Raw genomic sequence first — 15423 nt, 5'->3', positions numbered from 1 at the left:
TGGCAAAAACACAGAGCTCCTGCCTCTGAATGCCCCCCACGCTCCCACACACACCCACAAAACAATTCAACAGAGAAAACATTTGGGTCCTAATATTGTTTATTATAGAAAGTAGCTCGCGTGCTTCTCTCTGAACATAATTTTGTAAATTCATGATGTACGATATATAGTTTTTGAAACCCCACGATTCTGGTGTCAGGACTTTCTTAGCGGGTGGAGAAATGTGCGTGGAGATTGTCTGGGGTCTTAACAAAGAGTGCAATTGAATAGAGAGAGTGAGCAGTGCAACTTTCCTCTTCATTTCTTGACTTCCCTTTGAGAATTGCTACAGGAGGACAAGGTGTACTTGAATTTCGACTCTAACCACCTCCCAGGCACAGGAGCTGTATTTTTTTCCTTTCAGGTAGTTGTGGATTCCTTGGAAGTACTTCCGGACACGATTTCCCCAATCGGGACAAGCCAGATTTTCCTCTTCCGCCAGCTGCATGCGTACCAGACTGCTAGCAAGGCTAGAGAGTAGTTGACCGAGGACGGTCTGGTTCCACACAGCATGGCTATCTGTCGATAGGAAGAGGCTGAAGATCTGCTGGAGCACCACATGCTGCACACAGGTGCGTTGAGGCTTCTGCATTTGGGTGACATTCCCCCTTTGCCAAGGACATTGGAAGTCGATTCTGTCATTCAGGCATAACTGAGGGGGGATACGTTCCAGCTGTCTCAAAAGATCTAAGATTTTCCAGTTGTCTGTCTTATGGGTCCAACGTCCGTCCTCGCCAAGAGAACAAGCAGGGATGGAGCTGAGCATCACTCCTGCCACTAGCCACAAGTAGACCTGGGCCATTGAGAAATCCCGTGACTCTGGGGACAGCCGCCAGGGGGAGACACGCGGAGGAGTAGCACCGATTTCTCCGCGCTGGTTCCCTGGAAAGCGCGAGTCTCCCGCTGGCCGCAAGAGGGCGCGCGGAGGGCCTTTTCTGGCGCTCGTGGGTGGAAAACGCTGACTGGGGAGCCTTGGTTGGCAAAAGGATTGGTCGCGGGCCAGAACAGCCTTTCCGGCTCCGCGGAGCCACTAGGACCTGCTTTAATAGTGCACCTTCGCTTCGGCGGCCCTGACTGCTGAAGACTGAGCTGGGCCTGGGCCTGGGCCTGGCAGGGCGCTTTGGTCTTAGGAACCAGGCACATGAGCTCGCCTTTCCAGCGCTTTGGCCGGAGTTTGGTGCTTTCCTTTCGCAGGGAAATTCTAGCGAGGCCATTTGTACCAAGAATCCGTTCACTGAGGGCTTGGAGGCTGGGAATCGGAGCGTGTCGGGCCCTTTTCACAGAATGGAGACAGTGTCCCCGCTGGATGCTCAGGGACTCAGAGGCCGGATCGCGGAAACGCCGGGGCGCGACTGCACCGCGCTGGGGACGCTGTGGACCTGAGTCTGGGCGCGGCGCTCAGGGGTCTTGAGGACAAGCCCCAGGCCCGTGTACAGGCTGCGCGACTTTTGTGGGTGATTTTCCAACGTGACAGCGTTACCGACCCGCGGAGGCAAGTATAGACAAGTGCCACATTACAATGGCCTTTCCTTCAACTTTTCAAACTGTTAAACTATTTTAATGGAAATAAATGAATAGCTCTCTCCAGCGCAGGATTTGAAAACTATTTTAATGGGATACTACTCTTGCATTATAAATTAAAAATATGGAACTAGTCCTGGCCAGTTTGGCTCAGCGGTTGGAGCGTCGGCATGCGGACCAGAGAGTCCAGGGTTCGGTTCCCGCTAGGTACACGTATCCCCCCCCCCCCACGCCCCCAAAAAAGTAAGAAAATGGGCCGATTACATAAATATTAAGGTAACAGTGGAAATGTTTTTAGCATAAAACAATTAAATCTTACACGTTTAGATATATTTAAGTAATAGAAAATATCAATATAAAATGTCACAAAATTGACATGAAAATAACATTCTGTGACAATTTTTAAAATTCTTCCGTACTTTGATAGTGAATAAATAGGACATTAGGGAGCACCTACTATGGTTTAGGTACTCCATTCAGCCTGTTACGCCAGGATTCATTCCTGGGAACACTCTTTTGAGTACATGCGTTCATGAAACACTTGTTTCTCAAGCACCATCGTGTGAGACTGGTTCGACTCGCGTAACAAACAGGGGCAGATGTGGTTCCTCTCCTTATTTCCATTTCATGAAGAAGAAAACACAGACCCAGGGACGTGAAATTTCCCCAGACCACAGCAACGTTATGGAATCTAGGCTTTCAGAAGCCACAGTCTGAGCTCGCAACATTGTAGGAATTTCACTGTTCACAGGAACCAAAGACGCGGCTGGGGATCCGAACATCCTTCCCCTGGGACGGACATTGAGATGATTACTTGCGGCCACCAGTCATCCAGAAATCCGCCTGAACATATTGCTGGAGGTAGCGAAAGCCCCAATGTAGCTGCTTTCCGTTGGAACCAGCGGACCTCCCTCATGGCCGCAAGAGGGCGGACTGGTTTCCTTTTCTGCACCTCGGGTTTGGGAAAGGCCCGCGTTTTCAGTGGGACCAGGGACTGTGGAGAAAGGCCACCGCGGCTCCGTGGAGCAACTTGGTGCTGCTTTACTAGTGAGTAGAAAACCTGCCTTTCTGAGGCGATGACTGCTGAAGACCGAGCTGTGCCTGGGCCTCGCCGGGGACATTTGTCTTAGAAACCAGGCACAGAGCCTGGCTTTTTCTTCGCTTTCCCCCAAGATTGGTGCTTTCGTTTGGCACAGAAACTCTAGGAAGGCATGTGTAGCAAGAGTCCGACCACTGAGGGATTGGAGGCTGGGAATCGGAGCGTGTTGGACCGTTCTCACAGATTCGGGATAGTTTCTCCGCCACTTGCCCACAGATTCAGAGCCAGGATCGCGGATACCCTGGGGCGCGCCAGCACCGTGTTGGGGTCCCTGTGGACCTGGGTCCGGGCCTGCGTCAGGGCTCATGAGGACAAGAGACAGGCCCGCGCACAGGCTTCGTGACGTTTTATGTGATTTTGCAACGTTGCAGCGTTACCGACCTATGGAATAAAGTAGACAAATGCTGAAAAGTGCGAACATTCCAAAGGCTGTTGCTTCAACGTTTCAAACTATTGAAATACTTAAATATTAATATCAAGCGTGAACTTTGAATAATATTTATAATACAAATAAGTATCATTTGGTTCCATTTGAAAATCATTTCGATATTAATTATCAACGTAACATTTCAAAAGTTTTAGCATTAAATCACCATCGAATTTGTGTAGTTTAGTATAGTTGAATAGTAAAATAAATACGCAACTATAGAGCACCTACTATGGTTCAGGAACTCTAAGCATGTTCCTTCCGGATGCATTCCTGTCTCAACACTTCTTTGAGTACATGCACTTATGAAACAGTTGTTTTCAAGCACCTACATGGGACAGTCTGGTTCTACTCGCTTTAGTACACATGTGTTAACAAATAGGCAGATTTGGTTCCCTCTCCTTGTTCCCAATTTATGAAGAAGAAAACACAGCCCCGGGATCTTTAACCTTCCCAAGATCACAGCAACACTTTGGAATCTAGGCTTTCTGAAGATACTGTCTGAGTTCTCTCTCTCTCTGCTGTTTTTTGTTTGTTTGTTTGTTTGTTTTGTCTTGTTTTATTTTTTATCAATTTCATTTTGTTACAGATGAGCTCTTCATATTCTAGGAATTTCACTGTTCACAGGAACCAAAGAGGCAGCTGAGGATGTGAACATCCTTTCTCTGGGACAGTCCTTGTGATGGTTACTTTCAGTCACCAGTTATCCAGAAATTCCCCTTAAAATCTAGCTGGAGGTAGGGAAGCCCAAGTGTAGCTGGTCTCAGTTGGAATCAGCAGACTTCCCTCTTGGCCAAACAGCACATTTGTCAGTTAAATGTAATACTCTTGACATGCATTTACTGTGAACAGTAAAAGCCCTGTACACCAAAATGTATCATCTAACCATCTCTCTACCTACCTTTGGTGATATATACAGTGTATCATCTAGAGCAAGGCGTATAGAACGAATCCTAAGATTTGAAAGTGTTAGGCAATCAAAGAAAGACACAGCAAAAGTCCACTATGACCACGATTCTCTCCTTCTGCTAAACTGGTCCATCAAGAAAAAATAGTTGAGGACAGAAAGATAAGGGACAAAAATTCATTCAAATATTACCCACAATTGGTAGAAGAGCCAACTAGTGCATTGGCTAAGGTCACCTGAGGCAAAGAGCCAAGGAATCCTCCCAATTTGCTATCTGTCCCTACAACCTGAGAAATTCACACACAGTCACTTGAGTTCAGCTGATTCCTTTGACCTCAGCACCTATCTCATCACTGTAACCATGACATTTGCTCACCTCAAAATGCACATCAGAACCCTCATAGAAACCGACGTGTCTAAAGTGCTGGTGAAGAACATGGAGATTCCACGCACCTTTTGGTCTCTCCCTTTGGCTTTCACTCAGAAGGGAAATGTGCCGCTGAAAGCACAACACTTCCAGAGCACCTGTGCAGGTGGGCCGTGAGGGGTGACAGCGGGGAGGGAGGCAAAGGGATGATGGAAGGGGCTGAATGCATTCAGACAAGCAGGACTGGGAACAGGGAGGGACGAAGAATACCAGGTGCCAGAATCAGCCAACTAATACCGGAGGTCTTTCTCACTACACTCTAGATGACTCCTCTCAGATATGTCTACCCACTGGCCCTTCCTGACTGAATAGAAAGCAGTTACAACTCTGACATCACCCCTGGCTGATTTGGCTCAGCTGTTAGAGCATGGGACCAGGGACCAAAGGATCTGGGGTTTCATTGCCTGTGAAGGACACATACCTGGGTTGCAGGTTTGATCCCGGGCCCCAGTCGGGGTCATTCAGGAGGCAAGCATTCTATGTGTCTGTCAAGCATAGATGTTTCTCTATCACTGTCTCTCTCTCTGTCTCTCATCCTCCCTTGCTTCCATTTTATCTAAAAATCAGTGGGAGATATACTCGGGTGAGGATGAAGACAAAGCAAACCAGCAAACAAAAGAAACAACAACTCTGACATGAGTCCTGAACGTCTTCCATATTTCCCAGGACTCCTCTCAATCTCAAGGATTTCCAGCATGTCATAGGCACTTTCTGACTAGTGCAGGAACTGTGCTATGGACTTAATAGAAAGGTACTATTCTGAGATAGAGTCATAGAAACCAAATAGGGATTAGGATTGGCAGGACCAAAGAGACCATGAAATTTTCTTTGATAGTAATTTAATAAATAAAGTAAAATGTACATTGAATAACAGAGAATGGAACGGGTATTATATATTAGAATAGAAGATCTGGGCAAAGATTGGTTATGTAAATATATAAATATCATAACATGAAAGACTAAATAATAAAAAATAAACATAAGTAAATAAATGAATACATAAATACATAAACAAACAAACAAATAAATAAATAAATAACATCAGGGCAGTGTTCTATTAGAGACTGTTGACCTAGGAGCTCAATTTGGAACATTATGTTACTTCCTATCTGACAAGAGACTTGCTGAACAATAGTCAAGGCACTCTGTGGCTGTAGCAGAAGTAGTCTTTTGACATGACACAGGCACATTGTCAGAGGTGATGTGGCACATTCAACAGTGAGAGAATCCTTTCAAGGTGACCTCAGATCTCTCTCCTTATTTCTTAACCTTTCATACAAGGGTCTTGCTGAAGAGAAGGCTCTCATGACTTCCGCTCTGACAACTTCCCAGGCACAGTCACTGTGTTTCTTCTCCTTGAGGTAGAGTCGGATGCCCTGGAAGTACCTCTTCAAGGCCAGTGTAGGGCCCTGCGTTGCCAGGGCAGATCCTTCCTCTCCCGTCTCCCGCACCAAACAGGTGTCCAGGGCTTCCAGCTGCCGATGGAGTGCCCTGCACAGTTGGTCCAGGAGGGTGGTGTTCCAGGCAGCAGCAGAGTGCTCTGTGAGCAAGAGGTTGAAGGTCTGCTGGAGCATCTCGTGGAGGACAGAGATGGCCTGGGCCTCCCGCAGCTGGCTGCCGTCCACAGTGGCTCGAGGGAATCTGAAGTCCTTTCTGTCCTTCAGACAGAAGGAAGGGGAGATTCTGCTCATTCGGCTCAGAAGCACTAAGTTCTCCCTGCTGAGCAGGACATGGTTTGGAGGCAGGTCACAGCCCAGAGATCCACCCGGGCCATAGCTGAACGCCACCAGGGCCGTGAGTAGAGAGGGCAGGAGGGCCATGGGCAATGGAGGGTGCTGCTGGCCTGGCTGAGCTGGAAGTCTGTTGAACAACCCAGAGGCCGGCTTCTCCAGTGATTTTTCTAAACATGGCCCTTAAATAGGGAACACAATAATTTTCATTTTCTGAACACTTCTTTCCACCTTCACTTCCTTTTTTGTTTTCATTTATGAGCTCTCCACATGGTCGAAGAAGGTGCCAGCAATCTACACGATTATTAACTTTGCTGTTGTCATTTTGCCTGTAGACTTCAGATGTGCCAGTCCAAGTGGATTCTTATCAATCCAATGCGCTACGTCTTAGTCCTAATGTCAGAATTGTAAGAAGGTGTGTAAATACTCGCGCACGTGCACGTTCTCACGTACATTGACGATGACATAGCTGTTGCTCTTCTCTGTATTAGAAACAAACTTTGTCATTGCATCAGGCACCAATTGTCCCTCCTTATTTATGTGGGTTTCCAGGCTCCCTCCAACCTGGGAGCTTGTGCATTTTGTCAACTACTTACCAGAACATGTGTGGTAAATGAGCTCTTTACTCCCAAGGACTGAGAAATGTCCCCTGTTGAATTCACAGCAGAGGTGGAGATTTTTAGTGAATGAGATTCTGGGATGTTTCTTTTTCTTCTCAAACCCATTCATGCAGGTCCCTGTGGTTATGCCTCCCTGTGGCAACCAGGATAGGATTTTATAGACATTGCCACTTCTTTGCAACATGTGTAACTGGTCCTTAGTGCTCCTCAGGCTGTGCCAATCCCCCCAGCAGGAATCCTGGTTCTTTTCTGGTGTGTGTATGTGTGGAGATTCTAACATCCAGATAATTTTATTTACCCAGCACCACCTTCTTCACGAGGCAGACAGCAGCTCCAGTAATGCTTTTCCTCTGCAGTGACAAGGTGTCCTCCACCCAGCCTCTCCTGGACTCACTCCCTCAGGGCAGGCTGACCCCATGCTGAGGCCTTTATAATTCCCCCATGTTGAGGGATTAGGTCTTTGTTGCCAAAGTAATATTTCAGGATCCTCACCTTTCTGCCAGTAGTGTTCACATGAACGAGCCTAGTTCTCAGTGGTGACATCCTCCACCCTTGCCATGACCCAGCTATTATTGCTGTCCTAAAAGGTGATAGCAAAAGTTTATTTTGTCTAAGAATGCCAAGGAATTAATTATGCAATTACAAGCATTTTAGTTTTAGAGGGCAATACTTTTTTGTTTGGCCAGTACAACTTTTATTGTTCAGATAATTACTTAATCAGTGATCACCTGTTAGCCTCAAAACTTCAGAGCTGGGCACAGGAGATTCAATGATGAGGTCTCCCAGTAGAAACTTGTAGTATAGAAATTGGTCAACTTCATTGTTCATTCAGTCTGCATGTTTTTATTGGGTTTCTTTGTTCATCCCTCTCTTTCTCATGCTCAGAATGCAGGGCAGGGAGGCTGTAGCACTGTGTCAAGGAGAAATGGCCTTCTTTTCTTTACTTATTTGTGATATTTCATTTTCATTTTAAATAGCATGGTTGTTACACAGTGGTTTACTGGGCATCTGCCTGGCTCTTCTGGCATTTCTTTCATATTCCTCTTGTGGTTCATAGAAACAAAGGGAAGTAAAACAAAATCAAAGGGGCTTCACCATTTCTGTCTATAATTTTCAAAGCTTTGGACTTGTGATTTCTCATTTCTACTTTTCCAGAAGGCAAAGTTGATAGTTGTTCATGGACAAAAATAAAACAAATATAATTCTGTGTGTCCTATAAGTGAAAGAAGGAAAGTGACTTGTCTGTTGACAAAATGAAGCAATATAAGTTGGCCAAAATCATTGTAGCCAAGCTGGGACCCCGGTGCTGTGGCAGAGGGGAAGCATGGAAGGCAGTACTGAATTACACAGTCAGGAATTGGCTGCTTCTGTCAGAGGTTCAAAACACAGGACCTACTGGGTCAATGACCGGGTACTTCATTTTCCTTTCATTCATCCACATGAGATCAGCTCTGAGGAGGAAAGGGAAGAATCACAGCAACCAATTCTCAAGAGACTGACCCCCCCAACCCCCATTGCTAGAACAGGAATTCTCTCTGGCTGCATTGTGGATATTAATCCTGGTCTGGTCGGAGTGCTTGATCTAGTTAATACATCCCATCAGGCAATTAAAAGTTTGCCTTGAGAGATCTAGAATTATCAATAAGGGAACTGGATGATCCTAAAAGATTCTGCTTATAACCCAGTTAAGAGTAATGAGAATGATATTTTAAATAATGTCACCAAAGTTTATTATGTGCTAACTATGCACCAGTCACTGTTCTAAGACTTTTGAAATAATGAACTCAACTTTCTCAATAATCCTAGATGTATTAAATTGTTTTATGCCACTGTTTGGAGAGAAATATAAATAGAGAAGGATGAATTATTGGGAAGGTACCAAGAATCCAAGGTCAAAACCTTGAGGAGCTTCAGATAATGGCTTTTAATTGTAAGGGAATTGAATTTCCTAACAATTGAAACAAGTTTGCAGCTGGCACTGGAGTAACCCTCTTCTCTTCTAGCACTTAGGAGGTGGCTGTGGTGTGTGACACTCTTGCTGGGGACACCTCTATTGGCCATGGGAGAACTCTGTGCTCTCAGCATCTATTTTAATCTGCTTGCACTCAGAATCCAAATGATCTGAAGAAAGAGTTGACTCAGTGGTGGCCATTCCCATTGTTCCCTCTCCTGAGCACCTGCTGGTTCCAGTCTGGGCTTTATATGTCTCCATTCCTCCCAGTTCTCAAGCTGCTGCTGACTTTCAACTCCTTGCTGTTTCTAGATGCTTCCTGTCTATTTTTAAGCAAATGTGAGTATTGCATTGATGCAACCTCCTCCTAGTGGAATGAGACTGGACCTGTTTAATTGGTGTCATGTAGGAGCTCCTGGATTCTTTGTAAGTCATGTGTGGACCAGGCTCCCTGTCTTAACTGAGTTTCCATGCAGACGGGGCCTCAGGGGGTCTTGACCACTGCAGCTGGCAGGGAGGGTGGAGCTAGGCCACATTCACCCTCTGGCACTTGACTCTGGAAAACCCCTGCTGCTTCCATCTGGTGCTGCACCTTGATCCCTCACAGCCCACTGGGAGTCCCTTCTCACACCTGGGGTGTAAACTCCTGCTCCACTGGAGGTCCTATTTAGGGCCTGCTGGTGGCTCAGCACTCTGTCCCCATTGCCCAGACCTCCAACAATGATGCTGGGTCCTCCAACAATTTTGACTATTTAGGAACTTTGGGATATAAAACAGGTAATGACTATAGAGATTTTCAGGAAATGGTGACATTACAAATAAAGAATCATAAAATTTTGAACCCCAGAATAACAATAGAAAACAACCAAAAAGGTAAAGTTACAGTAAAACAACAAACACAAAAAAAACCATAAACCAAAGAGTGGAAGGAATCATACTATTTTTGACAGCTGCAATCCCAAAGGCAGCCAATTGAATCCAAAATATATTCCTGTAGTCTTGTTTCTACAAGGTCCCCACAAGTGGTGGAGGAAGAAATAAGTGAATGGGACAAAAATCTTTTCACATGTTGATTAGAGCCTTTAAGCCATCAATGGGAGAGAAGCAATGTGAGGAAGAGTCTGCAACCTGAAGCAGAGATTTGAGAAATCCCTAGCTGAGCTCTTCACACACACTTCCTGATGCTGATGAACTTCTCCAACCTTAATACCTCTCAGTTCTACCCAAATAAATACTCCTCAGGCATCAGTTGGTAACAAATGTATACTTTGTAATTCCCTAAATTGTCCTTTCTCTTATTATTCAGTCAGGTGAAAGGGATGCAAGTGGGTAATTACGCAAAGTGACAATGAGAATTTTTTTCAATCCTCACTTGAGGATATTTTTTTTTCACTGATTTTCAGAGAGAGTGGAAAGGGGGAGAGAGAGAGAGGAGAAAAGAAAGAGAGAGACACATAATAGGTTGCTTCCTGCAGGCACTCAGTCCTGGGGCCAGGGATGGCACTTATTACCCTTTGTAGTAGGCCTACACTCTAACGACTGGGCAACACCACCCAGGGCCCTTGTCATCTTTTCATTGTTGCATTCTATTGCTTTTATTTTGCTGACTTTCACTATTTAAAAATATATACAAATTTCTGTCCGGCCGGTGTGGCTTAGTGGATTGAGCATCTTCCCAAGGACTGAGAGGTCCTGATTTGATTGCTGATCAGGACACATGCTTGGGTTGGGCTCCATTCCCAGTAGGGGTTGTGCAGGAGGCAGCAGGCTGATGTTTCTCTCACACTGATGTGTCTATCTCTCTTTCCCTAAAAAGTAAGTAAACAAATAAATAAAACATATACAAATTTTTCAGTTCTTCATATGAAACAGGACATGGCCACAGAGACTTGATTGGCAAGGTGGCTGAATGGAGCTGACCTTAAGATTTTCTTACCCAGAGACCAACAAAATAAGGAAAATTAAGTATAAAGTATATACGCATCCATCAAAGACTGGAAGGGGGATACTATTTGAAAAGTGTTAGGACATCGGTGAGAGAGGAGCAATGTGACAGTGAACTTTTGTGTTAATTTCGCCAGGACACAGTACCCAGATATTTGATCAAACATTATTCTAGATGTTTCCTTGGAGGTACGTTTCACCTGAGATATCGGCCTTTAACATTTTAATTAGTAGACTTTGAATAGAGCTGATTCCCATCCATAATGTGGTGGGCCTCATCCTATCACTCACTAATAAAAACAGAGTAACCACCCAAAATAAGAAGGAATTTGGCTGACAGACTGCCTTTGGACGCAAGATGCAAGTCTTCTGAGGATTTCTAACCTGTTGATTCTATTTCTGGAAAACCTGACTGATACAGTCTAGGAAATAATTGTTCCCAAGCATTGTCCATCTGCTAAATTTTTCTGTCCTCCTCATGGTCAATGGGGAGGACCAGACAATAAAGCACAAAAATCTGTGTAAATTTAACTCAGGGCCTGCGTATCCCCACATTGGAGAGCAGCAAATCCAAACACTGAGATTTGAGACCCCCCACAGTTGAGGCCCTACCTGCTTCCCTAGCAATTCCCACATCCTTCCTGGTGAAATATCTCATTGAAAAGATTGTGCTGATTATAGAAATCCCTTTCAAATTATGCCAAAATGGATACATTACACTACATACACTGTCACTAGCTTTCAGGTAACAATGACTATTCATTCACATTCTTTAGTTTATGTCAAATGTCTCTCTTCCACTACCTAGGCAGAGTTCTTACTACTGAGTGAAAGAGTTGTCAAGATCATGATTCAATCAGATTCAAGGAGAATCTTGTTTCTTTAATAATAGTGATGTCTAATATTAAGAATACGACTATGACACTAAAATTGTACTATTGAGAATTGTTTAATAAATGTTTAATGAGATTTTCCAGATTACCATGGAGTTCCCTTCCTGGATTGGCAGCTCAACCTGAATCCCATAGTGTGTGAAAGGGGTGATTCACAGGGAGGCTCTGGTCCTCCAGGTAGGTTGTAGGCAGAAAACATATCTTTCTCTGTCTCTTTAATTGCCCAATGCCAGAAACTCTTTCTCTTTGTATACCAAAAGGGTAAAGAAACAGGCAAGTGACAACATTAGAATCTATTGCTGTCTACAAGTAGTCTCTCTGAAGCACGAAGGGACTTTTCCCAGAAAGTGGTAGGATTTCTGTCTGGAAGAAGCCTGGCCTCCTCTTGGTAGCTGCCATGTTGAACTAGGCCACCAGGGGGCTGTCTTCCCTGTAGGAGTTTCATTTGCCCAGCCACAAACTGGATCTTGCTTTCTGTTTCCTTTTAGCTACAGGTACTATTACAACACACTCAAGGTACATGAAAGAAAGCTTGTTTTGCAGATATTTGCAAAACCTACAAATGTCATTCAATTTTTGCTTTCAACTTTTGATGTTCTGCTCTTTAGGAAAACCCTCAAACTGAAACCATGACTGAAGAGAAAGCAGCTGGGAGATTGGGTGGAGAGGTAAACAGAGGTAATGAGGAGGTGCTGTGGCGATTTCTACCCGGAGAGGAGGGAAATTAGTGTGATAGGGGCATGTGTTCTGAATGCTGAGAGGGAGGAAAGGAATGTGCCTGGACCAGAATCATTAAATGGCACGTCTTTCGGCCCTTTATCTAGCATTTATTCCTCTCTCTCTTAGATAGTAGTACAAGCCACCATTTCATCACTGAAAAAGTTCATTTCCTCTTGGAAATGAACAGAAAAATTTTAGCCTTCTCTAAATGCATTACAGAATGTTCTTTGTTTTAGCTGCCTCCTTTGAAAGTCAGTTACTGAAATGACACAGATCCTATGAAAGTTTTAGAAAGAGACAAATCATATTCTCATATATAGCTGTCTGAAGAAAATTAGAAAAATATCTATCATATTTAAAGTTCCTATTTTATGGAAGAGATGATGCTAAGTGCCTTGAAATGCATTAGTTCATTTAATAGTCACAAAAAGTATAAATGTTTTGAACTCCTTTAATTTATGGGGAAACTGAGAGAAAGATAAGTGGGTTGCTCAACATCATGCAAATGCCCAAGCAGAATGGAATTTCAATGAAAAAAAAATTATGGTGAGTTGTCGGTGATACTTTCCTGTGAGTTTTGTATTCTGGATTTCTGCTATAATTGTTAAATCCGTGAATACTTCTTGATTATACACAACACTCCCATGTTTGGTGGATTTCCATTGTGTATTTTATATTTCCAGTTGATTTAGACCAGTATTGTTTACCTGAAGTATTGAGAAAGAGATTGCATCATCCAGCTTCCCACTTTCATTTTCGAAGGAAGTTTTCAGTCATTATGTACATAGTATTTTGATTAACTTGAGATTCACATGCACTTGTGATATTCTTAACATTAGGGAAAATGACTGAAGCATCATATTAAGAAAACCTTATAATATCTAGCTCTATCAGAAAAGGGCATGTAGTAACAAGCTGCTCTAGTAAACCAGTGTCACAATGATGTCAGTTAAGTAATGTATTAATAAAGCCAATAATTTCACGAATAGCTTCATTATCAGCAGTCATTAGATATTTCGATAAAAAATGGAAATAGTTATCTATCCCGGCTTAACAAATTAACAAAAACTGAGCAGCTTACTCATATATAAAGTAGTATTACTAAGACATGATAAATTATCATTGTAGATAATTAATGAAGTCCTTATTTTTAAAAAGCACAATCTAAAATACATTAATATGATTTACAATTACATGGATTATATGAAATTATGTATTAAAAATATATACTGCATAAAAGGGAAAACTATTCAGAGAAAAATTAACTGATGTTCTTCGAAGCACATTGATTTCCTTAAATACACTCATATCTTTCTCTTGGGTTGTCCTTCAACTGTGTGGCTAATCTACCTCTTTTGCAGCTCTTTTCTTCCTTCCCATTAAATATTGAAGGGCCTCAGAATCAAGTTTAAGTCTCTTTCTTACTCTACACTGTCTGCCCACATGACCACCTCTGTTCCTGGCTTACAATTGCCACACTTCCACCCATAGAATTCCTTGTAAACAGCAAACTCACATATCCAACTGACAATGGACACCTGCACTTAGATGTCTACTAGTCAACTGTACAACATTTCTACTGCTTTACATTATATTTCCTGGCACTTTTCATCCTAGCTGCTGGTGAGAGAATTCATTTGTATTTTCTTCTTCTCAATATAACATTTGCAAATTGATATCAATTTTAATTATTGTTTTTAGGTTTCTTTCCTTCCAAAAATCTAAGATACCAGAGGACTGGAACAGTATTAATTATGTTCACTTCTATATCGTGAGGGCAACACACAACCTGGTGTAGAAGATGGCAATGGTCATTTATAATCTGAAAGTCATATGATGGGTAAATGAATTGTGCCATCCATTCTTAGTCAAGTGGCACAATCTAGCTTCCTGTTTCTTTTTACAATAAACAAATACTAAATTTACTATGGTAAAAATTTAATACAAATAATCATAAATTGACTCAATGTAAAGAACATATTTTATTAGAGTAACAGCATAAAGGTGCCTGTACCTGATGGTGTATGAACAAAAACAATTTAAATCTGGTAAGCACTTAAATAAATAATTGAATATTTAAATAACTGCATCAGCACCGGCCTCTGTGAGCTACCAGTGTCTATAGAGTTGAACATGATGTGACTTAATATTCCTGAAAACATTTAACAAATTGATTTCATTCATGTCGTAATTACAGCAGAAACAAAAGGGAGTTTGACGTGCAAGAACATGAGGAAGTGTGATATTATTAACCAGTGAGAATCATTTCCATGTTGAACCAGGTGTCATTTCTTACTCCTTAATCTTTTCGCCAAGTTAGCTGCGAAAGACAAGGATCTCATGGTTTCTGCTCTGACAATCTCCCAAGCACAAGGGCTGTGTTTCTTCTCTTGCAGGTAGAAACGGAATCTCTGGAAGTATTTCCTCACAGCCAGGATGGAATCCTCATTCATCAGGGGAGTTTCTTCCATCCCTGCCTCCTGTGTCAGACAAGCTTCCAAGTGATGAAAAAGTCCAGCGCAGAATTGTCCTAGAAGGGTCCTATCCCAAGCAGCAAATGAGCTCTCTTTACTGAAGAGGTGGAAGGTCTGCAGGATTATCTCATGGACTACAGAGCTGGCTTCAGCCTTCTGGAGCTGGTTGCCACCAAACACCTCCTGGGGAAACCCAAATTCCTTTCTGTCCTTTAGGCAGGAGAAAGGGGAGAATTTCCTCATCTGTACCAGGAGAATCAAGGCTTCCTTTTTAACCAGGCTATGGATCTGAGTCTGGTCACAGCATGTAGAGCAAATGGAGTTGCAGCTGAGCACCACCAGGGCCACCAGGAAGGAGAAGGGTAAGGCCATTGGGGACCTTGCAGATGCTGCTGGCCTGGATGAGCTGGGTAACTCTCTGAACTTTGTCCTCTAAGCCTGCCAAAGCAGGAGACCCTCCCAGTTCTGCACCAAAAAAAGGAGAATCTTCCTAGTTGTCCTGCCTTAAGGACAACAATGTGCTCAGGTTCCCCCAGAGGCAGCTGGATGACAGCCAGTGCCAAAAATCTCAGGCCACCTCCTTCTTCATATCATGATCCAGAAGATCTTCAACCTCTTCAGCACAAACAGCTGAAATTCCTCCCTGGGTCTGACCAGCAGTTGGCAGATGT

General features: G+C 43.4%; 3 protein-coding genes across 3 annotated transcripts; all 3 read right to left on the bottom strand.

Annotated features, from left to right (window-relative positions):
• Positions 1-325: 325 nt before the first annotated feature.
• Positions 326-841, bottom strand: LOC118629332 (interferon omega-1-like). The gene has a single exon (XM_036260366.1). It carries the CDS (start codon positions 839-841, stop codon positions 326-328), a length of 516 nt encoding a protein of 171 aa, XP_036116259.1.
• A 4811-nt stretch (positions 842-5652) lies between these two features.
• On the bottom strand, positions 5653-6240 carry LOC118629890 (interferon omega-2-like). The gene has a single exon (XM_036261601.1). The coding sequence runs from the start codon at positions 6238-6240 to the stop codon at positions 5653-5655; it is 588 nt and encodes a 195-aa protein (XP_036117494.1).
• An 8323-nt stretch (positions 6241-14563) lies between these two features.
• On the bottom strand, positions 14564-15124 carry LOC118629850 (interferon alpha-14-like). The gene has a single exon (XM_036261514.1). The coding sequence runs from the start codon at positions 15122-15124 to the stop codon at positions 14564-14566; it is 561 nt and encodes a 186-aa protein (XP_036117407.1).
• Between the last annotated feature and the right edge of the window lie 299 nt (positions 15125-15423).

This window comes from Molossus molossus, unplaced genomic scaffold (assembly GCF_014108415.1).
Source record: "Molossus molossus isolate mMolMol1 unplaced genomic scaffold, mMolMol1.p scaffold_m16_p_14, whole genome shotgun sequence".
NCBI lineage: Eukaryota > Metazoa > Chordata > Mammalia > Chiroptera > Molossidae > Molossus > Molossus molossus.
Note: the sequence above shows the minus strand (reverse complement) of the source record. Positions and strands in the feature narration are given on the sequence as shown.

Bases quoted from the DNA above. Each gene is read 5' to 3' on its own strand.
- LOC118629332 (XM_036260366.1), bottom strand. From the start codon at position 841: ATGGCCCAGGTCTACTTGTGGCTAGTGGCAGGAGTGATGCTCAGCTCC.
- LOC118629890 (XM_036261601.1), bottom strand. From the start codon at position 6,240: ATGGCCCTCCTGCCCTCTCTACTCACGGCCCTGGTGGCGTTCAGCTAT.
- LOC118629850 (XM_036261514.1), bottom strand. From the start codon at position 15,124: ATGGCCTTACCCTTCTCCTTCCTGGTGGCCCTGGTGGTGCTCAGCTGC.